This window comes from Xiphophorus hellerii, chromosome 9 (genome assembly GCF_003331165.1).
Source record: "Xiphophorus hellerii strain 12219 chromosome 9, Xiphophorus_hellerii-4.1, whole genome shotgun sequence".
Lineage (NCBI taxonomy): Eukaryota > Metazoa > Chordata > Actinopteri > Cyprinodontiformes > Poeciliidae > Xiphophorus > Xiphophorus hellerii.
This window is the reverse complement of record NC_045680.1, coordinates 10,394,993-10,418,146: the sequence shown is the minus strand read 5'-3', so window position 1 is coordinate 10,418,146 and position 23,154 is coordinate 10,394,993. Positions and strand designations below refer to the sequence as shown.

General features: G+C 37.7%; 2 protein-coding genes and 3 non-coding genes across 5 annotated transcripts; all 5 read right to left on the bottom strand.

The window, feature by feature from the left end:
- Window positions 1–2,182: 2,182 nt before the first annotated feature.
- Window positions 2,183–9,515, bottom strand: ncl (nucleolin). Its single transcript, XM_032571657.1, has 16 exons — window positions 9,331–9,515; window positions 8,238–8,333; window positions 8,044–8,143; window positions 7,586–7,711; window positions 6,945–7,295; window positions 6,597–6,749; window positions 6,364–6,447; window positions 6,158–6,281; window positions 5,794–5,930; window positions 5,542–5,668; window positions 5,140–5,276; window positions 4,859–4,988; window positions 4,405–4,547; window positions 4,054–4,180; window positions 3,426–3,697; window positions 2,183–3,281 (listed from the first exon to the last, which is right to left on the bottom strand). Exons 1-16 carry the CDS (start codon window positions 9,346–9,348, stop codon window positions 3,217–3,219), a joined length of 2,190 nt encoding a protein of 729 aa, XP_032427548.1. The 5' UTR covers window positions 9,349–9,515; the 3' UTR covers window positions 2,183–3,216.
- On the bottom strand, window positions 3,890–4,016 carry LOC116726547 (small nucleolar RNA SNORA75). Its single transcript, XR_004340620.1, has one exon. It is a non-coding gene; the product is annotated as a small nucleolar RNA SNORA75 (small nucleolar RNA).
- LOC116726549 (small nucleolar RNA SNORA75) lies at window positions 4,664–4,798 on the bottom strand. Its single transcript, XR_004340621.1, has one exon. It is a non-coding gene; the product is annotated as a small nucleolar RNA SNORA75 (small nucleolar RNA).
- Window positions 7,359–7,498, bottom strand: LOC116726540 (small nucleolar RNA SNORA57). The gene has a single exon (XR_004340613.1). It is a non-coding gene; the product is annotated as a small nucleolar RNA SNORA57 (small nucleolar RNA).
- Window positions 9,516–13,249: 3,734 nt separating the features above from the next.
- nppc (natriuretic peptide C) lies at window positions 13,250–17,593 on the bottom strand. Its single transcript, XM_032571175.1, has 3 exons — window positions 17,385–17,593; window positions 16,175–16,469; window positions 13,250–14,891 (listed from the first exon to the last, which is right to left on the bottom strand). Exons 1-2 carry the CDS (start codon window positions 17,475–17,477, stop codon window positions 16,197–16,199), a joined length of 366 nt encoding a protein of 121 aa, XP_032427066.1. The 5' UTR covers window positions 17,478–17,593; the 3' UTR covers window positions 13,250–14,891; window positions 16,175–16,196.
- Between the last annotated feature and the right edge of the window lie 5,561 nt (window positions 17,594–23,154).

The following is a 23,154-nucleotide window of genomic DNA, read 5'->3' as shown; positions in this document are numbered from 1 at the left end:
ATGCTGGAAATAGGCACAGGGAGACAGCAAGTACAGAAAATGGATGGATGTCTCCTAAAACAAGGTTATTTACTCTTTTGCACCATCTCCTGGTTAATATACTCAGCCACTTGCAGCAGAAAATACTTAAAAGCTCCTTTTGCATTGAACTTCTGCATAAATGAATCCTGATGCTCAGCATGAGGGGTCAGAAAGCTTATCTAAAATCTAAACTTACTTTTAATTTCTTAGTCACTTTTATTGTAAATTGATTGGAGCATTATGTACTGCCAGGTTTCATAAATAAATCATGGAAGCACAGAAATGTGCTCAGCTTCAGGCAATCAGCTTCATGTTTGAACAGCAACTTGGCACCACCATGGCAAGCAGTTAAATTCTTCATTAATGAAAATAATTTGCTCCCTTTTTGTATTATACTATAATCTCAACTTCTCCCCAATGTCAAAAATGAAAGATAAAAATAATTTTCTTAAACATTTTTTTCATAATCATCTGTTAGCTGTCTCATGCCTCCCCAATATACAGCTTTATGACTGAGCATTTTTTTTTGTTTACCCTTTTATTAATTTTAGATGACTCAAGTCAGGTAAACCCCTCCTCCATAAAACATAGCTAATGTATAATTTATAGAAACCTTTGACTCAATTGAACTCATAAGAACCAAAATTTTTAAGGAGGTCCATTTCAAAAACAGGTTGTATACTGTTCTACCAACTTTTCCAGCAGTTTTCCAAAATTGTGAAGGAAACCTGTGACCCTCCACTAACAGTTGTGCTTACAAGGTAAAAATTAAAATAAATTGGGGTGTGCCAAAAAACATTAATAACCCATAAGGATTCCTACATATTTCTAGAGTTCAATTAGGTTTTAAAGATAAAATGTAGACAAAAGGAATTAAAGAAAGGAAATATAAATGGACATTAAGGAAGGGACACAAAAACAGGACAAAACAAGGACAAAAGGGTGCATGGAAAGACGTATGAAAGGAAGGAGATTGTGGACAAATATGTGAGGAATAAAAAATTAATCAAGTTAATTGATTAGTAATTAACTATCCTATCCTTAAGTGAACTATTCACTTAAACACTAGGATAGCTCAGTTTTCGAGTCCTTCCCATATCGGCTCACCAGGGCCAAAAGGCCGGAGTCCACCCTGACGACTCTGATGGCTCAAATTAGCATCCCTTCTTCAATTGTAAATGTGGTCGTTGACCGTCAGGCCAGAAGGTAGGAATGTGAATAGTCCATGTTGGGGGTGGGTGCAATCTATGATGGAGGCAGCTCTACAGTAGACTCTCCTGTAGGTAGTGCTCTTCAGTTTAGTTTTGAAGCATACATGAAGTGTTTTTGGAGAGATGTGACCTTTTGCAGCTGATCCATGATGTTGTGCTGCATTATCCAGGTCATTTTGCCAAATGTACATAGAGTTTGCAAAACATACAATGTTTCAAGAAATGTGCAAAGGTTTTTCTAAAAGAAATTAGTAATGTTTCTCTTTGAAATAAAGCTAAGAGGGTATAAAATGACAGTTTAGAAATAAACTAACCAAATTAATTGTGTTGATCCACCTCAAAAAAACATGAAAAAAGTGTAAGCAAAAGAGATCTGGGTCTCAGGAGGTTATAATGATTTCATTGTGCTTTGGTGCGCCAGTAATGGCTTTATTTACGGAACAAAAGCGCCTGTTGAAAACAGCTAATACATTGGAACCTCAAACATTGTCCTGAGCCGTATGCAACGAAATTCCGTTCTTTATACACCCTGTGCATTGAAAATGACAACAAAGTCAGTCTAAGTCGAAGTCTAAGTCTATTGTGCAACTGTGAGATGCGTTGAGGCCATTACCAGGGTACTGATAAGGTAATGGCCCTATTTACTGAACAAAAGCACCTGCTAGATAAAATCCTTCAGGCCAGTTGGACTATCGAAGCCGAAATAGGTATACGTCAAAGTGGACTAACTCAAGCTATTCTAGTCTTAAGGATAGCAAGCTAGAAACGACAAATTTTTCTAAATTATTTAAATCGAACAGTTGTGAATTTAAGCCAAAAATGGAAAAGCACTGACCCATGAAATCATAAACTTACTTTTCCATTTTAGTCCAAAATATATTGAAAGTATATGCCCATCTTAAAGTCACGTGACATGAAACAATTTCAAAAAAATTTACAAATTCCTTTACTACAATTATTAGTTTTATTATAACCTCGCATGTTTAGCATATAAGGTACATAAAAAAAGGATGTATTTTTAAAACAAAATTGTGACCGATCTTTACTTTTATCTACACATTTTTGGCTCCTGCAAAGAAGAACTTGGAAACACCAACTTAGATGATGGAAAACAGAATGTAGTTTTCTTTGATACTTGTTCAACCCTGTAAATTTAATTAACTTCCATACATCAGACTCTGAAGAAACCCATCTACATAAACCTTTGATATTTAAGATTTTATGAACAGACATGTTTTTTTTTTTCTTAGAGGATCCTCCCCCTAAATTTGTTGATTAGTATTTGAAGAGGCATCTGAATCAAAACTTTTGTAACCAACTGTAAAGGTATTTTATGACTGCCCAGTTGTACGATTAAATTTCAGACTACAGATTTAATTTTGACGACATTAAAAAGTCTGCCCTATGAGGTTTTATTTCATCAAGTTTTGAGATGGAGAAAAAATTACTCAATACACGTTTTGTTACACAGTGCCCTTGGATCCGCGACTTACTTATCACCATCATAGAACCGTGACAGATACTCGGCGAACCATGAAAATACAAATCATTTCACAGTAAAACTTAACTAATGAAAACTAAGACAAAATAAAAATGGATACAAGTGTAAATTCTTTTTTACAAAAAGGTAAAATGAAAACATACAAACTGTTTAAATTTACACAATATATCTGACAAAACAAGCTTTTTGTTAAACAAACTTGGTTTTCAGATATTCCATTTTACTCCTTCTGAAAAACCTTAGGAGGAAAAGAGGTGCAGGTCTGCATTTGGGACATTCAGTTCTCACACATAGCACATAAGCTGAAAAGGTCTGAAGTACCATTCTGGCACAGGAGGGTAGAGTAGGTGAGGGAGGTCTAGAAAGGGCTTAAAATGCCCCTTTACAGTTAAATATAACTATGACATTTTCTGGAATGTCCAAAGGCTCTGAAAACTGATGAAGCCAGAGTCCATTGAAAAACATAAAAAATAGACCAAAGATTTAGTCATCAAACTTGATTTTCTTCCCCTGGGGTTTTGCTCCAAATCCACCGCCTCCTCTTCCACCTAAAATGAGGAGAGAGCAAACATTTTAACATTTCAGGAGAGCAAGCATCATTAAAATGAAACCTCATCAAGCAGATAAATTCAAGGTCCAAGTCAACATGACCACCTTGCAATTTCTCCTTGGTAAATATTCCTAAAGATTACCTCCAAAACCTCCACGTCCGCCGCGTCCACCCCTTCCTCCTCCTCTGCCGCCACCGCGACCACCGAACCCACCGAATCCCCCACCACGGCCTCCACGGAAACCTCCTCGTCCTCCTCCTCCGCCGCCGCCACCTCTGCCTCCACGGAAGCCGCCTTCACCCTTTGGCTTGGCGTAGTCCAGAGTCACTTTGCTGCCATCTATTTCACCATCCTCCATGGCCTCCTTTGCTGCCTTGCAATCACTCTCATTATCAAAGTCCACGAAACCAAAACTGTTGAGAGAGTCCTTGGGTTACTGATAAAATCGTCACAAAACCATAGACTATGAAACTTGCTCAACTTTAGGGTTCAGTTTTTAATAAACAAGGAGAAAACCCAATATTCAAATTCAATAACTTGTGCTACATTTTAAAAGCTGTGAGAAACCATTTGAACTCATTTTAAATTTCAATCAGAGAAAATAGAACTGTCTCACATCAGACATGGACAACTTCCACCTAGAAAGCTGTCTGTTTAACTGTGACTTCACTCTGCTTCTCATGCGAATCCTTACACTGTCACTATTAGACAGATAGGTGCTCACGAGAAGCATCCAATAGTGGAGAGTGTCTGTTCCTATTAAACGTACCCTTTTGATGCGCCGGTGTCTCTGTCTGTAACTATTCTGGCTGCCACAGACCCCTCAAAGGAGTCCTTAAGAGTCTGATCTGTTGTGTCTTCAGAAAGACCCTTGACAAAAAGAGTTTTTGTTGGACCTTGGAGAAGAAAGAAAGAAAAAGTAGTGTTAATCATTTTGTCCTTAAAAACAACAGTTCTAAGAAGCTTAAGCCCACTCTATAAGACCAGATCAGGACTTGACTATCTTAGAATCTTCAAGAAATTTCAGGAGATCAAGTTTTCATCATATCTGGCCACGCCAATTGTGCGAGAGGAAAAAGAAAAGTTAAGACAAATATAAAAATGAAGTGTAGATATGTACCTGAGTTTCCTCTACCTCCATCTCTTCCACCGCTGTTCTGGCTGAACTCCAGTCGGACTGAGCGACCTTCTATTTCTGTGTGGTTGAGGTTTTCCAAAGCTTCCTTGGCATCCTCTGCGTTTTCAAATTCTACAAAAGCAAATCTAAAAACAAAAACCAAACCTTGGTAAGGTAAATTTGTCACAAGTGTGAAAGGAAAAGAAACAAAAAGTACTGACAACTACAATAACTATCCATGTTGAAAATTACAAAAGCATTGACTTGTAGCACAGTAGACCTTGTCAATACCCATATAAAAATAGGGCAAGGCCAGTTCTGACTGTGCATTGCCTCTGCTTCTCGTGCGAATCCATGCATAATCATAGATCAGATTAACAGGAGCTCATGAGAAGGTCTGCTCAAATTATTATTGTAGAAAAGCTCTTTAAGCATGGAGGTTCAGTAAAGTGCTTACCCTTTAGGCCGACCGTCTCTTTGAGGAATCCTTACAGAGACGGCCTTCTCAAAAGTGGACTGCAGCACTTCCTCTGTGGCACTGAAGGAGAGATTATTCACCACCAATGTTTTGCTAGTAGCGCCACCTGCTGCATGACAAGAGGAAAGTGGTCAGATGAATACAGTTAAGAACATTTCCCTTTACATTGTTGAATATTAATATTTTGCATATTGCAAATAAGCTGCACCATAAATAAAATGGTCACATTTAATCTGGCATGATATTTTTTTAAAGCTTACCAGATGGCCTTGCTCCTTTTTGGCTCTTGTCTCCAACATAGTCAACAATGATGGATCTCCCCTGCAGCTCAGCTCCCTGTGCTTCCTCCAGCATCTTCTCTGCTTCAGCCTCAGTTTTGAACTCAATGTAGGCAATGCTGTTAAAAGAAAAAAAATACTTTGCAGACCAAATATGTAGTGATAATATTGCTTCACAATATACACCTTATATGTGTAAAATACAACAAGCCACTGCGTGTAGAACATATGTGTTGAACATTGTCTACAAATGTAGACGAATGCTTTGTTTCCAAGATTTTAAGCCAGTCACATTTTAGAACTCAAGATACTTTCTTTTTTTCTTTTAAAAAGAAGAAAAAAACATTATTATAGTTGAAATAATCATGAAAAAAGATGGCTTACCCTCTGTTTGAACCAGTTTGGCCTTGTGGTAATCGAACGTCAACCGCACTTTCAAACTGCTCTTTCAGGTCATCGATTGTTGCAGAGTAAGGAAGGTTTTTAACAAACAGTGTCCGGGCATCTCTCTCTGAAAAACATGTATTATTAGAAACGGGAAAGAAAAAGAAAAAAAAAAACAGCCCAAAAAAGAAATATAGCTACGAAACCCACATAATAAAGGTCAGATTTGTTATCAGTAGGTACAATTATTACCTTTCTTGCCCTCTTGTGAACTCTCTTTGCTGCGAGCTTTATCCAGCTTCAACTCCTGACCCATGAATTTCTTGCCGTTGAGCTCCAGCGCTTTGTTGAGATCTTCCTCATTTGCAAAGTCTACATAGCCAAATCTCCTACCAAGGTAAAAGACACATCACTTTTAACACTGTCCAAAACAAGAGAATGTCTTCCATTTAATCAGTTGTCTTTGCTAAAACATTCAGGCCACAGAACTGAAATCTTCAATGTGCCCAAGTTTAAAATGTGAAAGGTTTAATCTGACACAATATAATGCCCGTTCCACAAAAATCACAAATCTTTTAATGTACACAGAAGACAATGACTCAAAATAGCTGCTTACTTTGACATTCCAAGCCGGACGTCAGTGACCTCGATGTCGTTTTTTGAGAAGAACTTTCTCAGCCCATCTTTGATCTCTTCAAAATCTTTGTTGCAGTTCAAATTTCCAACAAATAAACTGAGCCCTAAATAAAATTAACAAGTTTTATGTGAAGCGGCATTCAATGTAGAAATTTAGTTCATGTTTTCAATTAAATCCTGCCTTACCTTCACCATCTGACTTTACTTTCTTAGCAGGTGGGGTCTCCTTCTTGCCTTCTGCTTTTCTCTTTGCAGGTTTTACTGGGGCTTCTGTAGAGGAAGGAAGGAATTTTAAACTTGATGTCACAAAAAATAAATAATAATAATAAAAGAAAACTGGAGGAAAATCTAGAGCCCGCAGAACCAAATACAGGTTTTATTCATCAACAGGGAGGAAAATATGTTTTTTTTAAACTCACCCTCTTCTTCCTCCTCATCGTCTTCGTCGTCCTCATCATCGTCCTCATCATCATCCTCCTCCTCTTCTGACTCCTCCTTTGCTTTGACCATGCCGGCTTTCTTTGCCTTTGTGGCTGCAGGAGCTGGAGTGGTATCCATCTCTTCCTCTGAGTCTGCAGAACGTAAACATTATTAAGTCTCATTTCATTGTGAAAAAAACCAAAAACAAACATGACCAAATGTAATTAACCTGCATCAGATATATAAAAAGGTGACATCATACATGATCAGTATTAAGTCCCTTAGAATCATCACAAAAGTGTAGTAATGCATAAATTTTATATTAAAGCAAACAGGCCTGGTCTTACCATCTTCGTCATCATCTTCCTCAGACGACTCTTCAGCAGGCTGTGCTTTAGCTGCTGGTTTTGCTGATTGTTTGGCTGCTGGGGTCTTCTTGGGTGGTGGGGCCTCTTCTTCTGAGTCGTCATCTTCATCATCAGAGGACTCTTCAGCAGCAGCAGCCTTGGTTGGTGCCTTTGCTGCAGGCTTAGCAGGAGTAGCCTTCTTAGGGGGTGGAGCCTCCTCCTCAGAATCCTCTTCATCAGAAGACTCCTTTGCAGATTGGGTCTTCACTACGGGCTTGGCAGGACCCTTGGCAGGCTTTGCAGCTGCCTTGGCTGCTTTCTTGGGAGGTGGTGCCTCTTCTTCAGACTCATCTGTTCAGAAGTTAATGTTAATCGTAGCCGTGCAAGATAAAGATTCTAAGATGCAAATGTAAACTGTGTCACAGCGATTGAGGATAGAACCGGCAGACAGTTAAATACGCACCGGCACCGAAGACATAGCGCTGCCTTTGCTTTTCCTCCGTACATAACACACATGAGTACTGAACAAACCCATGCATGCCAAGAAATGGAGGGTGTCGGGACAATTTTGACAAAATTTCCAAGTCCTACATATATGTGGACCACAAAGTTGCATCTGCTTGAACTCCACTACCACATACCGTCGTCATCTTCATCATCATCTGACTCCTTGGCTTTGGCTGCCTTAGCTGGTGTTTTTGCCTTTGCGGGTGTAGTTTTTGCAGGCGTCTTTTTAGGTGGTGGCGCCTCTTCCTCAGATGACTCTTCTGTAGATTCCATCAAATGATTTTAAAACAGTAGGGGTGATTAAGACGATGCTAAAATTTTGACATTTTTTCCAAGAAAATTTCATAGTATTGTGAAAGTGTAGCAAAACGATTCTTAGCCTCAACTTCAATAACTGAGATTGTGTATTTTAAATATGTGAACACTAAAACTGGAGGCAAAATAGTGCTTTAGCTGATAAGTAACAGACACAAAATTAATGCCACTTTTAGGGTTGAGAGTATGACTATTGAGTACGACTACTCAATAGGTAGTTGTAGTGTTACGACTACCTAATGAGTGAAAAAAAATATTGAGATGTTCAAAGCAATACCTGAATTGTCGTCCTCATCACTTTCAGCCTTCTTAGCAGTCACACCATTCTTGACAGCTTTTGCTGGAGTTGCTTTCTTTGCAACCTTCGCTGGAGGAGCCTAATGGCAAAATAGAAACATGCCAAAATTATTTCACTGCAATAAATTAAAAATGTTAAAGAAAAAAAGAAAACTGAAATCATAGTGAAAGTACCGCTTCCTCTTCACTGCTGTCCTCCTCGCTAGAGTCCTCTTCTTCCTCCACCTGTTTAGGTGGGGGAGCCTTTTTCTTTTGAGCTTGAGTTGCTGCCTGAAAATGACACAATAGCACATTTTGATGAATTAAAGAAAACTACTTAAAGTACTGAAATACATTTGTCTTAGTAAAAAATAAACTTGAGGTACAAATATTAGTACCTTATTCACAATGGAAAACAGTTCTTCAACTGTATGTACAACATTTCAGATTATCAAATAAAAATATAAACTGGTGCCCAAAAATCATGTTATTTAGACCATTATAATGTTAATTATATCAAATACAACAACCAAGCGTCATGTTATCTGCGTTGGAACGCTGTGGTACACACTCGGTTTTGGTTGCTCGCCTCGTGTGTCACTCAGCGTACACCCACCCACGTGGGACTCATGAGGCAGGCCAGCTAACATATGGGCTAAGCTTAAATCAGCTAGGTTAACAGATTTTTATGAGTAATAAATTACACAAAAAACAAAGTTACTACACACAATTTCTAGAAAATCAAAGATACATTTAATTTAATTTGAAAGCTGTGGGGGGAAAAAATGCCGCTGAAAACCCGATCAAAGCTACAGCTAGCTTGAGCTAGCATAGTGCATGCTTCCAAGTATACAGGTAAAAAAAAAAAAAAAAAGTTAAATATAAGTCTCAATTTACGGCTTAGCTGTTGAAATTAACCTTTATCGAAGGCTAAAAGCTGCTGCACAAAACAGAGACGCGTGAGTGCCATGTTGCAAAGCTGGCTACGGTTAGCAGGCCAAGCTAGGCCACATCCACGGCTATTTCGACCGAGGATCAACGTTATTTACGAAAAAAATAAACCAAACACTAGCAGTTAGGCGACTTGCAAAAACTTCTTCATAACCCATTAATTCGCTTCAGCACATAAGCCCATGTTTCTATTGTGAATTAATGTGTAATTTTCTTAAAAACGCAACTTTAGCGTAAGGGCCTCGTGCGTAAATACAGCTTAATCTACCACAAGCGCGCGCTCATACAACGTAATCGCAAAAAGAATTTAAAAAAAAAACACAACACTTTATCTTACCTTTGCTAACTTCACCATGATTACTGCTGTTGCGTGTTTCAATGAAACACTGGAATCTCGATGTGTAAAGACGGGTAACTAAACTGCTAGTACATGCACGTGGTTGTGTCTGCTCGATGGAACATTGGACTGGAAAAAGACAGATATGTCGCAGCCGCGGCTTCTCTCCTGCTCTAAGCTGTGACGCCGACCCGCCCACATACCTGCATCAGCCAATCCCAAGCTGTAGTGTTCGCATCGTGCGTGGGCCTTGCGTATGACGTACAATTTACTCAAACGCAGAGAGAAGCGAAATCCTTTGCACGATCCTAAGTTTTTCTTTGTGTAACATCAAAATTATCGCGTTGCGTTGTGATTCAGTCCAAAATAAATACTTTCAAATGTTAGCAGAGCTGTACTGATGGTGTAACAGTACTAAAGTTTTAAAGTCCAGTTTGCTAAGCTACACAAAACGTCGTTTAAACCTATGTAGTTTTAACCACGTGGATTTAACCATCTGCTATGGACCGTCGTCACATGTGGTGTACGCCTACTGTGGAGAAAACACTGAACTCATTCTTCAAGTTGTTTTTCGTTTATTGAAACGTTTATTTTGTCTTTCATTCTGTTAAAAAATGTGAGCGTTGTTAAGGGAAAAAACATATTAAAAAGTTCAAGAACAGCATCAAAGGTAAACAAGTGTCTGCCTAACTAGTATCGCCAGCGGCCATGACTCAAATGTCTACATTTAAAAAAAATGTCTGTTACTTTTATTTTATGCTAATACAAATACTTTAAAACAGGTATAAAAAACTGATGGAAATGTATTAATACTTCGAAATCTGTGTTTATTTAAACTGGCCAAAAATGTGAATGTAAGGACACTCATTTAAGTCACTATACAGTGCCTTTACATTTGTCAGAAATATTAAAATAATACTATGATTAATCAAAATATGATTTGCCTGTGAGGTATTTTCAAACATTATTTCAGAATTTGGAATTTCCCTCCATCTTAATATGAATTAGACAACTTATTACTGAAATCAAATTAGCAATGTTCTTTACAAACTAAGTAGTTTGGTTGCTATACCTTATGGCTGATACTATTTTTGTTGCAGAAATATTTAAAAATACCTTCATGTGATACATATTAGCTGTGTACACTTAGACAGGTACACAAAACAGTGTACACAAGTATTGGCTCAACTAGTCCACTATTTTATTCAGGTGTTTCAATCACTTCCATGACCAAAGTTTTTTTTTTAAAATGATGAAATTGTATTAAATCTAATGAATGAGGAAAGTCAGTTAAGTCCATATGTGCCAGTACACAAGCAAATATTTTTTGCAGTATAGTGTATAATTCACAACTGGATTGAACAGCATAGGTATAAACATTTAAATTTGAAGGATACAATGTCAATTTTAACTGCTGAGTCAAAATAACCATGTGTGATGATAACAATGACATAAGTCATTGAGACCAAAGTATTTAAGAAGGGGGCTCCACAGTGGCGCAGTTGGTAGAACTGTTGCCTTGCAGCAAGAAGGTCCTGGGTTCAATTTCTGCATGGAGTTTGCATGTTCTCTCTGTGCATGCGTGAGTTCTCTCCAGGTACTACGGCTTCCTCCCACAGTCCTAAAACATGACAGTTAGGTTAATTGGTCTCTAAATTCTCCCTAGGTGTGAGTGTGTGTGTGTGCATGGTTGTTTGTCCTGTCTGTTTCTGTGTTGCCCTGCGACAGATTGGCGACCTGTCCAGGGTGTACCCCATCCAAATTTACTGAGTAGTCTCTAAAAGTGCAAATCTACAGCATAAGCTAACTGTACACCACATCCTTTTTGTCTAGATATTTGTTGGTTAAGATGTTTTACTCTGTCTGTTAGTTTGTATAAAATAAAACACATTCAGGTTTGCTATATGTAAAATGACTCAATGTTACCTTTTGGTAGGTATAGGTGCAACTTTATTCCTGGAATTTCAAAGAGTATTCAGAAAGATTTTTAATTATAAAGCTAATCCTGTTTCAAAAGGCTGTGCTTGTTTTCAATGGCTCCAAAAAGTCTGTAGCCCTCCAGAGTACTTACAATGTCGTCATTACCTAAATTAGCTCGTTGTATTTAGTGCTGTTGGTGGTGGAAGCAATCCGTCTGATACCAAGTAATTTTTATTTTGTTGAATCAGGAGACGTTTACAGCACATCTGAGTAATTAACACTGAACACCACACAGAGGCAGCATTGCATTTTACATCTTTCACTCTAAGAGAAATCTCAGAGAAATCTCTGAGAGTCATAGCTAAGGATGTGCTTTTTTTTTCTTTTGTAACTTTATATATCTTTATATATATATATATATATATATATATAAAGTTTTCATTCTCTAATTTTACAAATATACTGACTATTGTAAAAACGCTGATCCAAACTCATTTGGGTTTTTTTTAATTATCTTTGCTGCTTTCTGTGCCAGTAAACCATATGCAAGTTTTCTGACATCAGAGAGAACCAAACCTCACTAGAGCTCCTAAGATAAATATAGAGGGCATACAAGACTACTCCCTCTTTTCAAAGCACTTCCCCCTACACTTGTGTTGCTCTGGTGGATTAAATCAAGTGAACCCAACAAATGAAGGCATTAGTGAGAAAAATAGATGCACCCCAAAGGGTTCTATGCGTCTCCCTTCTTTATCGCAGACAGAAGCATTATTTCTGGGCAGCCACCCAAATTACTCATAGGGAGATTTAAGCTTGGAAAATCATGTTACTGTTCCTCTATATGTCAATGACTTTTTCCATTGACAGTACCTTCGCTAATGGAGCTAAATTCTAAGATTCTTGCCTGAATCACATTCTTGCAACAGCATCAAATTTGCTGCAGATATTCATTCAGAAAGTCATCCATTCAATCAAGACGACAAAGAAAATTAATTGTGACGACAAAAAGAGAAGAGTTGTACCCAAAAGTGATAAATTCTATACTGGAGTTTATTGTGGAGTCTAGAATTGATTCATTTGCCTCTTGTGTGGAAAAAAAAAAATGCTCTCACACTATATGGAAATTGCACATTCCTTGCAAAGTTTCTCATTTGAAAATATTTTAGGAATGAGAAAAACACTTTTACACTTTCTGTTAAATGGTATTTACCTTTTCTAGGTTATATGCATAAAAATATATGACATGATTTAACTGCATAACATTTTTCTTGAAATTAAATCTTCCTGATAAAGTCATGTAGTTTTTTATATTGAAGATGGGTTTCAATTTTTTTTTTCTGGTTCGTCACTACTCTCCAGCTCCCTCCAGTGGAGGTGACATGACAGAACACAACATCATAGACATTGACCAAATAGTCTCTTTATAAGTACACATTGCACGTGCAAAGTAGGACTCTCTTCTGTCTTGAGAGCTGCTGATTCTTTTGTGAAATAAAAACTGAACAAGGTATAGGGGAAATTCCTCAAAGATTTTGGTTTATATTGACGCAGTTGCAGCAGACCTGTTGGCCGAACATCTGTGATATCTGAATCTCCTGTACCACCGCATCACAAAGGTGTCAGATTAAGGTCTGATGATAATGGAGGCCATTGGAATACAGTGAACTCATGTTTATGTTATTTGAGCTTTGTGACATGGTGCGTTTCATGATGCTTACTCTGTTCTTCAATAATAATTTTCATAATATCTAGTTGCCTAAAGACATTGAGTTGGTGCCACATGATTGTCTTATTTGTTTTATGACTTGACTAGCAAATGTATACCTATTAAAGTGACTAGTGAGTGCAATTTTTTTGTGGTATAATGAAAAGCATTTTCTTAAGAAAAAAAAGGTTCAATACAAAATACATTTATAATATAATCTGAAACATTTAATCATGATTTCAAAGTTATAATTTTGTTAATTAAAATTGGTCGATGATAATGTTCAGGTCAGAACCTTTTGGAAATAATTTATTCAATTTCTTTTACAAAAATGACTTTCAGTAACATCTAAATCTGATCATCTCACAAGACTGAAACTACCCTTCTCAAAGACTTACACTGCAGTTCATTTATTTTCACATTTTCCCCATAAACACTTTCATAGACTTAATTTTATATCTTTCCATGTCATTTATTTCTTTGATGATTTGCTTCTTTGAACATTGCACATATTTGGCAAGTTTTGAATACCTCATGGAAATGTTTTTTGCTCCCTCCTCCCCTCCTTCTTCCCACCTCTACCTTGGAAAATTTTGGTTTGGGACAACTGCCACAAAAATAAAGACATTAATTATTATTACCACCAATATATAACTTGGCGTTGCAGCAATAAAGATTTGGTTTGGATCCAAGTTCCAAACATTGCAGCAATAAAAAACCTAGAAACATAGCGCTTCATCTTTTCTACCCAATAAATCTACCAAAGCCAAATATATTCCTCTAAATATCCCTAAAAGTTAATGATAAGCTGAGTTAAGAGGCAGGGTGGAGTATTCTTTAGTAAGAATAAAGATTTGGGATCACACTAGTTGGCTTTTTATTCATGCTCCTACATGATGTTGCTAATGTTTTTTTCTGAGGTTGTAATCTTCTAGTTATAACAGTCAGCATGAATATATTTTTTTTCTCTGAGGTATTTGTGATGGGCAAAATTGAACATCTATTTAGCTAACATACTTTTGTCGATAGTACACTTGCCTTTTGTTCACTAATGGCTGGAGAAAGGCACCAACAGCCTCTCAACGCTGAAAGATTTTCGCAAGCATAGAAAATGCATGGGTGGATGGATGAAAAAATAACTTCTCTAATTATTATAAAAGGTGAATTAAAATAGGCACCAAAAAAGGAGCAAAATAGACCTTAAATACCGAATCAGAAACAAACGTTAGGATTGACTTATCTAATACTTAGTTAAACACTGATAACAAAAAGAAATAAAATAAATAAAAATAGTCAAATGTTTCCTACTTGTTCAGGATATTGATGTTCTTTACTAAATGTCTAATTGTTCTTTCACAACATTAGTGAGACACAAGACGCCCAGAAAGGATGGCATGTGCACATGGAAGTTCATTTTTATCATATTTTTTCTTAAAACATTCACAACTATATAAGACAAAAGTAAAAGGAAACAACAGAATTGACCTGCAGTTTGCATCCATTTTCAAAAATGTTACATAAATAACACTCGGATTTATAAATATCTCTTTTATAAACATATAAATATTTTAAACATAAATACATTAACGCAGGAGTGAATGAAGTACTTGAATGTACAGCAGCAGCAGCAGCAACAATGTACAGCTCTTGCGGTTTTTAGTTTTTACACCATTGTCCACAACGTCATAGTATGCATCTCTGTATTTGTAGACCATTTGTATGGCATACATTGATGAATATATACCTGCATATTTACTATGTATATATATTCATATTTATTTATATAAAGTGATGAGGCTTCTGCAGCATTGTCTTCTCAGTCTTTGCCCAACGATGACTGCGGGCTCGTTCGTACCGAAAATCTTATCAGTTGGTCATTTTTCGCTCAGGTGGCAACACACTCAGCCTATGTTGTCCAAACCCATCGTCCAAAGACCTAGAAAAAAAAGAGAAACAGGAGAGAAAATCTTAAAAGCACGGTCAGAGACAGGTTTGTAAACACTTGATCATTTATCCTATAATTTTAAGAGCCTATTCATCAGCTGCTCATCATCCTGGGGATTTCCAAGAATGCTTGTTGGTTTTAATCTCCATAAAAAATCTTACTCTGGTCTCTTGAACTGGGAATCCATTACAAACTTTCACATTTCTGGGTGTGAACCAGTGACCAACACTTCCATGTTAGTCATAAACTCTTAAGTCCCCACACTGGATCTCACTGTTTCACCACAACCACAAAAAGGCCCCAGCCTTCAGGACTAATTGTGTGTCACCTTAGCTTCCACATTACTTCATTCACAAACACAGCCCCTTCCCTGCTTTTGGTTAAAACACTTGGGTTTGGAGAAAATGGCTTTCCCAGAAAGATTCTGACCACTGCAGAGTGCTTCGTTTTCAAGACAGTGCGTGGATGTGTATGCGCTCGTCCACCTCGCCACTTCCTTCCTCCATCCCTCCTTGTCGTCTCCACTTCCTAAACATGATGTATGCCGCTGTTTTTCCAAATGAAACAAATGGGATTGTTCACGATTATGAGTGGACTTCCTAAACACCCACAGGATTGCACCCTATGTCACTCTAATTTAAGTGAGCTTTTCAGCAAACAGTTTGCATCCTTGAAGAAAGTATCACAGAAAATTTATTATTGTATTAATTTGATACATTATCTTTTTTTGGATCCTTTGGGGCTTAAAATGTTCCAGGTGGTTTAATAACAAGGATTTATTCACACAGTTATGACACAATAACATACTTGAGAGTGACTCCTGACATGCAACTAATTTCTGAATTATACTGGAATTCATTGCAAAATGCAAGTATCATCGTGTCTACTTGTTGACTCTGTAATTGTATAATTGCATAAGAACAGGACATACTGCCTTATGAACCATCCTGACATTAGATAGCTATACGTCCTTTTGTCTCATCCTGTGGACCACATTTACTTTTTCTCCCAGATATGAACACCTCTGATAGTTTCTTATGTATTTCTTCAGTGTGCTTTCTAAGGTGATGGAAGAGTCCTAAAACACTAACCCAACAGTAAACATGTAGTCGTTTTCTTGTCTTTTTGTCGTCTGTTTGCACATTTACTCAAAACTTTTCCTTTTATTTATATCACTTTTTTTAAACCAGCACAGATTTTACTCATTGTTTCCATCTGGGACGTTACTGTGGTTCCATCTAAGTGTAAAAAGCAGGGATGCCCCATGAACTCACCGCCTCTTCGCAGCTCCGAGCCCTAGCAGCCCATCCCGCTGATGGTCCCTATCCTGTCCATCTTGTGTCCGAAACAGCCACTCCGTGACGTGGAGCCCGCCTTCTTGTTTCCCGACTTGTGCCTCCTCGCTGCGGGCTGGTCGTTGAGGAGACGTGCCCACATCCCTCTGGCCCGGGTGTCCATGCGTAAATCTCGCAGTAACCTCATCCGGGAGCGCACTACATCTATCCTTCGCTCCCTCTCATTTGACTCCAGGATCTCCGCTAGTTCCTCACCCAGCAAACTTCGGAGGGACTGTGAGATGAACAAAATAGATGAGCAGTGCATCCCTCCGGTAAATGTTTTTTTTTTTTTTTTTGCTTTTTTTTTTCAAACCTCTGATAACTCAAACAAGAATATATACTGCTTGTTCGGGCAGAGGTTACATATTTTTACACCATTTGAGGTAAGCCTCAACACAGTATATTCAAATAAACGGCGAGCATTAGAGAGGATATTTCAACATTTTATACCCTTCGGGGGTAACAACTTCAAATTCCACCTCAAAAGAGAATGTTCCAGTTATTAGATTAGAGGTTAATTGAAATCACTGCTAGTCTATAAATCTCCCCTGTCGCATATATAAGTGCTACTTTAATTTTTATTAAGTGACACTGCGTTCTAATAAAACTACCAGACTGGGAAACAGGTGCATATGAACAGTATTTAGTCTGGACTTTGGTATCCACTTCACCCTGGTTATTTATTTATTTGTTAATAACGCATATATGACTGCATAACTTATTTTAAATAGTTAGGGTAGTCCTTTGCTACGATTATAATTTGATTTTACGCACACAACAGATTCCAACAGATACATTTTCAAGTCGGGAATAAGTGCCATCGGTACCTGCTGATGACTAAATTGTGGAATACAGTTTAACACCTCTTTAAATTGCTATCTTATAAATAGAATGGTGACAAATTATGTTACAGAATAAAATGTTATTTTAGTAAAACAAAACAAAAAAAACGCGAAAAGCTTGGGCAAGTTTTAACTTATTAACAAAGAGAAGACAATGCTTTTCCAGAATGGCAAACGTGAGCTAAAATAATATCTGACGTGTTCTTTTTTTATTATTATTTATTTTTTGGGAGGACTTATATCAAAAAGCAACTATTCATGCATAAACGCAACACCAAGCGTCATTTGAGATACAACCGGCTTACCTTCTGTTGCGCTTGAGTTAAAGGTTTTGCTCCCATCTTTTCTGAAAGCAGGCTGACCAAAAGTCCACAAGCAACCAGGTAGGACAAGTTCATTTTGTCAAGTCTTACAGGGACTCCTCTCCTCTTCTTCTTCTTCTTTAGAAAGATGGACGGTCGGTTCAGTCAGTCAGCCACTAACAGGATTGAACGCGTCCTTTACCCCAACGCTTCTGAACTGCTGTTCTAATTCTGCGCATCAGTCCTCGGCTCTTTATAGCCAGCCCTCAATGATGTCACGACAACCTGCGTAATGGTCCTCCTTCAAGCCAATTCTTTGTTTTCACTACCTGCCTCCGAGCACGTCATGTCAGGGTTTAATTAAATGATACAATGTTCTGGTCATCGAGGCTTTACAGGAAATGATATATCGTCTATCCCCTGTCAAAAATCCCCCTACTTCTAACTTTTGAACCCCTAGCCGAATTGGTACTAAATAAGATTACAGACGTCCTGGTGAAGGACCCATAAAAATGCAACAATGATAAAACTTTCCAAAAAAACCAACATGACTTTACACAAGCACAAAGTATAAAACAGCTACATTTTCCTCTAAAATTTAAGTGCCAAGTCTTTTTCAGTGATTTTACTAGATAAATTTAAAGAATTGTGCACTAAAGGCAAATCCTCAGAGCAAATGTAAACTTCTTGGATAGGAAAATACAAATTTGTATACATTTCACAATGAAATAAAGAACAAAGTACAAACAAAAAACTGTTACAACACATAAAGCATCTCTACATAAAGAAGAGTCGGCTAATGACATCACCATCGAAGGCATCTGTTTCAATATACCTGAGGGAAAGTTACAATAAAAGAAGGTTTAGGCTAAACAGCAGATAATCGCAGGTGCGATTTTCAGGTTTTCTTGCTCAGAAAGTCAAAGACATACTTTTTTGTCACCTCCGCCAAGGCTCCTTAGAAAATAACTAGATAACACTGAAAAATAAATGTATTTTTCAGTGTTATGCTTATTTAAATGATTAAGACAGACAACTAGGATAGATTCTCATTAAGTATCTATCCTAATTGCATCGGATTACAGTGTGGCAGTGATGACACATTAGTAAAGAAGTCCTTATCAATGTTGTGATAAGAGTTGTGATAGAGTTGTTAATGCAATTTTGTTCAGATTTTCTGTACCTCACAGGCCCAGAGATTAAAAGTTAAGAGTTTTGTCATAAAACCATCTGATGTGCTATTAAGAAATTCACTGGAGAATATTTTAAAGGCAAGATGATAAATACCGGCATTACTTCACCCCACCATCTGCTTTAACAGATCTCAATCACATTTTAATGGCAGCATGAAGGACACTGAATCCATATCATGGATGTTTGTCTGAAATATTGTAATGAATCTTTCATAAAAACAAAACAAAACACGAATGGTTAAAGCAGAGACTTTGAAGTTAGATTGTTTTATAGTGGTAGCACAGAAGCACATCTTTTAAGAGCCAATACCACTCTTTTGAATAGATATGCTTGAAAATTTAGTCTCCTAATGAAATCAACATGTTAGAGATGGAATTTGTACATTCTAAACACATCATAGTAATGTTTTATTTGAGGGGTGGGGTTGTGAAAATCTAAATGTTGCAACTTCAATTCATTTGAGTGTGTATTAATGAAGCTGTGCAGGTACAAAGTGACAAGAGGAACGGGAGTGTCAGGCAGCAACTGGGTTGGTACACACAGTGGCAGCATTTGCTGTGCTGACAGGGGAAAGTTCTAAGTAGTCAAATTTTTGGGGGGTAAGCATCAATGAATGAAACTTGGTAAAAACTGAGCAGATTAAATAAAAATCCAAGTAAAGCAGAGAAACTGCAGAACATTTCTGTGCAGTCATTTTAAGTGTGGTTATGCATCTGCTGGGACTAAATAAAAAGGTCTTATTAACTGACTTACCTCATGAAATATATTGTTCTCTGTTTAATCTCATTCAGAAGTCTGCTACATGTGTACAACCTAAATTAAATAGCTACGATTGTTTCAAATTAAACTCAATAATTAGAAATGGCACTCCAGTGATTTTGCTGTGAATAACTAATGAACAAACTACAACAGCAATTAGCACTAAAATCAGAATTACTTTAATTATATTCATCCAGTGTTAACAACTGTTCAGGGTTGTTTTCCTGATTATATTATACAATGAGTAGAAAGCTTTTGCTCCATCACTATTAATACATACACGGGGGAAAATAACATTCAGCATTTAATCATTTATAAATACTGCGAAAAAGAAGTTAACATATAAACTCTGCATCAAATGGTTCTATAGAAAGTTTCAGTTAGACTTCTCACAAAAAATAAATATACATCAATATCAAAAAGGTTGGTGGTTTGAGTTTCTAAATTTAGAATGGGAGGCAGATCTTTCAGCTATCAGGCTCCTCTGCTGTGGAACCAGCAGTTTTAGTCAATGAGGCAAACTATCCCTACTTTTAAAACCCCCTAAAAGTAGGACTAGATTTAAAACTTTCATTTTTTATGACACTCATAATTATACTAGCTTAGTTTATTCTGGTCTGGGGTATCTCAGTAGATGTACTGCTATGTTGAATTATGAAGCAATAATTTGTTCAGTGGCTGTTAATGGAAAGGCTGTTACGCTGCCATCTGCTGTGTCTTCTGAGTACTGCAGTTGTACTGTTCCTTTCTGAAGAGAAGAGAAGAATACGCTGAAACGCCTGTGAAGGGCCCAGTGCGTCGCTAAAATGTTCTGTTAGAAACGTTTTTGAGTCAAATAAACAGACTTGCGGGATTCACAAAGGAGGACAAGATGCATATCGACCAGCTGAACGGACCAGAGAACTAGCGTATGTAGAAGTTTCAGATGTAGCATTTGCTACAGCTTCACCACTATGCGGTATGCTAACGGAGACGGAAGTGCTAATTCCGGATGCTAACGTACACACTCGGGCAGTATTCGAGAAACAGGGAAACGAGCATTTTCCATATTAGTGCTGAATGTGAGTACTCTCCAATCAATTACTTTTAATAACAAACTACCAAACTCCAAAAGAGGCTTGGGACATTTTGAAAGAGACACTTGAGAAATGTTATGGATACATTATTCTGTCTTCCCTCTATCTCTTTTAGCTGCTCACACTGTTGCACGCTTACATAGCCATAACATATAAGAGTGGCGACAGTCACACATAAACAAAAACTGGCAGGCCAACACCCTGTAGAGAGGGCGCTTAACTTTGTTGCATCCCTAAGGTGTGCTACGTGGAGTCCAGCGCTGGACCATTTGTTCATGGATGTGCACAAATGGACGCCCATTTGTATAACTTCCATTTGACTTGTAACATTTGATTATTTTTGGCATTAAAGCCTGTTTTATACTTTACCAAATCTCATTATGTCTCAAGATAATGACTGAGGTGTTTTGGCCAGGTCCTGGAACTGGTAAACAAAGATGGACAATTTTGACATTACAATTTGTTCAGCAAGCATTAATAAGTAATGAGAAAAAGAGTCCATAAAAAATGAGTCAATTTTAATGATGCAATGATACAGTGCTGCTATATCAGGTGGTGTATCAGCCATTTTAATGCAAGTTCGCAGAGAAATGCAGGACATTTCAAAACCAGTGGGAACTGAAAGACATAGTTCATGGAGAGTGTGGCAAAGAGAGACACATAAACCGTAACTGTCCAATCTGAAAAAAATGATTAAAAAATCACAAAGCCAAAAATGTGGTCGGTGAAAATGAAGAAGACCCCATTGAGAGTGCTTTTGTTGAAAAAACGCAAATCTTAAAGAAGGACCAAGACAAGTTGAGTGGTTGGTTGATTCTGGAGCATCAAAACGCATGACCTGTGATAAAGAAATTCTTCAAGACTACCAGCAGTTTTAAAAGACACAGTCTGTAAAACTGGGTGCTGGCAGGGTGGTTGAAGCCCAAGGATTTGGCATTGTTAAAATGAACATGACCTTCAAAGTCACTGATACTAAACTTGCAACCATGTATGATGTGCTGTACATTCCAAAGTTGTCTGGAAATCTTTTCTTATTGGGAGCTGCTACAAGGAAAGGAAATACATGGCAGTTCAAAAAATCTCATGCTACATACATGGCAAGGATGGGTCTCTTCAAGGAATGGGAACAATGGCCTGTACCAGTTGTATGTTAAATGATCTTCACCTGTCTGTGATAGTACATCAGTAACATTGTCCAATGAGTGTGGACACAACGTTGCAAGACTGAGATCAGATAATGGTGGGGAGTACATTTTAAGTGAGTTTTAAACAATATTTGAATCCTCCAGATATCTACCATGGGATGTCTTTACATCATACACCTCAGCAAAATTGGGTTGCAGGAAGAAAAAACTGGACGAAGCAGCGAGACGCATGTTGCCACATGCTAAGCTACCAAAGATGTACTGGGCTGAAGCAGTAGCAACAGCAGCCTACATACAAAACAGATTGTCAACATTTGTTCTGAAGCAAGAGACACCCTACCAACAATGGGCTGGCAAAAAACCTGACGTGAGTCATGTTAGTGTTTGGTTGGGTTGCTAAAGTACATGTCCCAGACGCTGAAAAACGAAAACTAGACAAGAAAGCTGTGAAGTTCAGGTTTCTTGACATTAACCTAATCAAGAGGTTAATGTCTGTTCGATGAAGAAAAGAGAAGAATGCTGATTCCAAAAACGTCGTCTTTAATGAATCAGATTTTGACTGGAAACATGAGGTGGACATTTCCTGTCCAGAGAAAGAGGTGACTACCATCACAGAAGTAACAGAATCAATCATACTAAAAGAAGCATTAAAGAGTCCAAGTGTAAAAGAATGGGAAAAAGCAGCAGTTTCTAGTGACTGGTAGAAAATTAAACCTGGGATCTAGTGAAACTACCAAAAGGCAAAGAGGTCATCGGGTCATCGGGTTCAAAGTCAAGCATCAAAGTGATTGAGAATTGCAGACTTATTGCCAAAGGTTACTCACAGTCGTATGGTGCTGATGGGGTTGAAACGTTTTCACCTGTGGCAAATTTTAGCTCAATTCGTACATTATTGTCCTTTGCCATCCAGAATAACCTACATGTACGTATGTCAAATGGATGTCACTGCATTCTTAAATGGACACCTAAAAAAAAAAGAAATATACATGGAACAACCCGAGGGACACATCAAACCAGGTCAGGAGCATCTTGTGTGCAAGCTAAAAAAGCAATCAATGGACTAAAACAGTCTTCTCATTGTTGGAACAAAGAGTTCACAAAATTCATGATGGATCTTGGATTTAAACAGAGCACCTTGGATCCCTGGGTGTTTGTGAGAGAAGAGCACATCTCCGGAAGAGCGAGGCGAATCCAGCAACTAGGAAACAACAATACCTCACAAGCCGAGGAAAGCCGCCTACCGGATGGTGAAGAAATGCCAGGTAAGCTTTCACATTTACAACGTCTTTGAGGGAATCGGCTCTCTGGAATGGCATGTGATGAACCCAACAGTTCAGTAGGAACATGAGAGAGGAATTGGAAGCCTCAATTCCTTTTCCCCAAACCATATCCAATATGTAGATCCATTGAAGCTTTAATGTCCAAAAGTGCTTAATGATCATAAACTGTTGAGGCACTGTAACAGCATAAATACTCAAATAAAGCAAAAATAAGAAAGTAAAGAAAGCAAGTCAGATGGCATGCCAGGTACACTGGTGCCATCTTGATTGAAGTATTGGTTTGACGTTACTGGATTCTCATACATCTGAATGACAAATT

Coding starts and splice junctions, on each gene's coding strand:
- ncl (XM_032571657.1), bottom strand. Junction 6,750..6,944: donor GGAAGATGATGACGAAGATG/GTAAGACCAGGC, acceptor TACGTTCTGCAG/ACTCAGAGGAAGAGATGGAT. Junction 4,548..4,858: donor AGAGACGGTCGGCCTAAAGG/GTAAGCACTTTA, acceptor TTTTGTTTTTAG/ATTTGCTTTTGTAGAATTTG.
- nppc (XM_032571175.1), bottom strand. CDS start 17,477: ATGAACTTGTCCTACCTGGTTGCTTGTGGACTTTTGGTCAGCCTGCTT. Junction 16,470..17,384: donor TAACTCAAGCGCAACAGAAG/GTAAGCCGGTTG, acceptor TTCATCTCACAG/TCCCTCCGAAGTTTGCTGGG.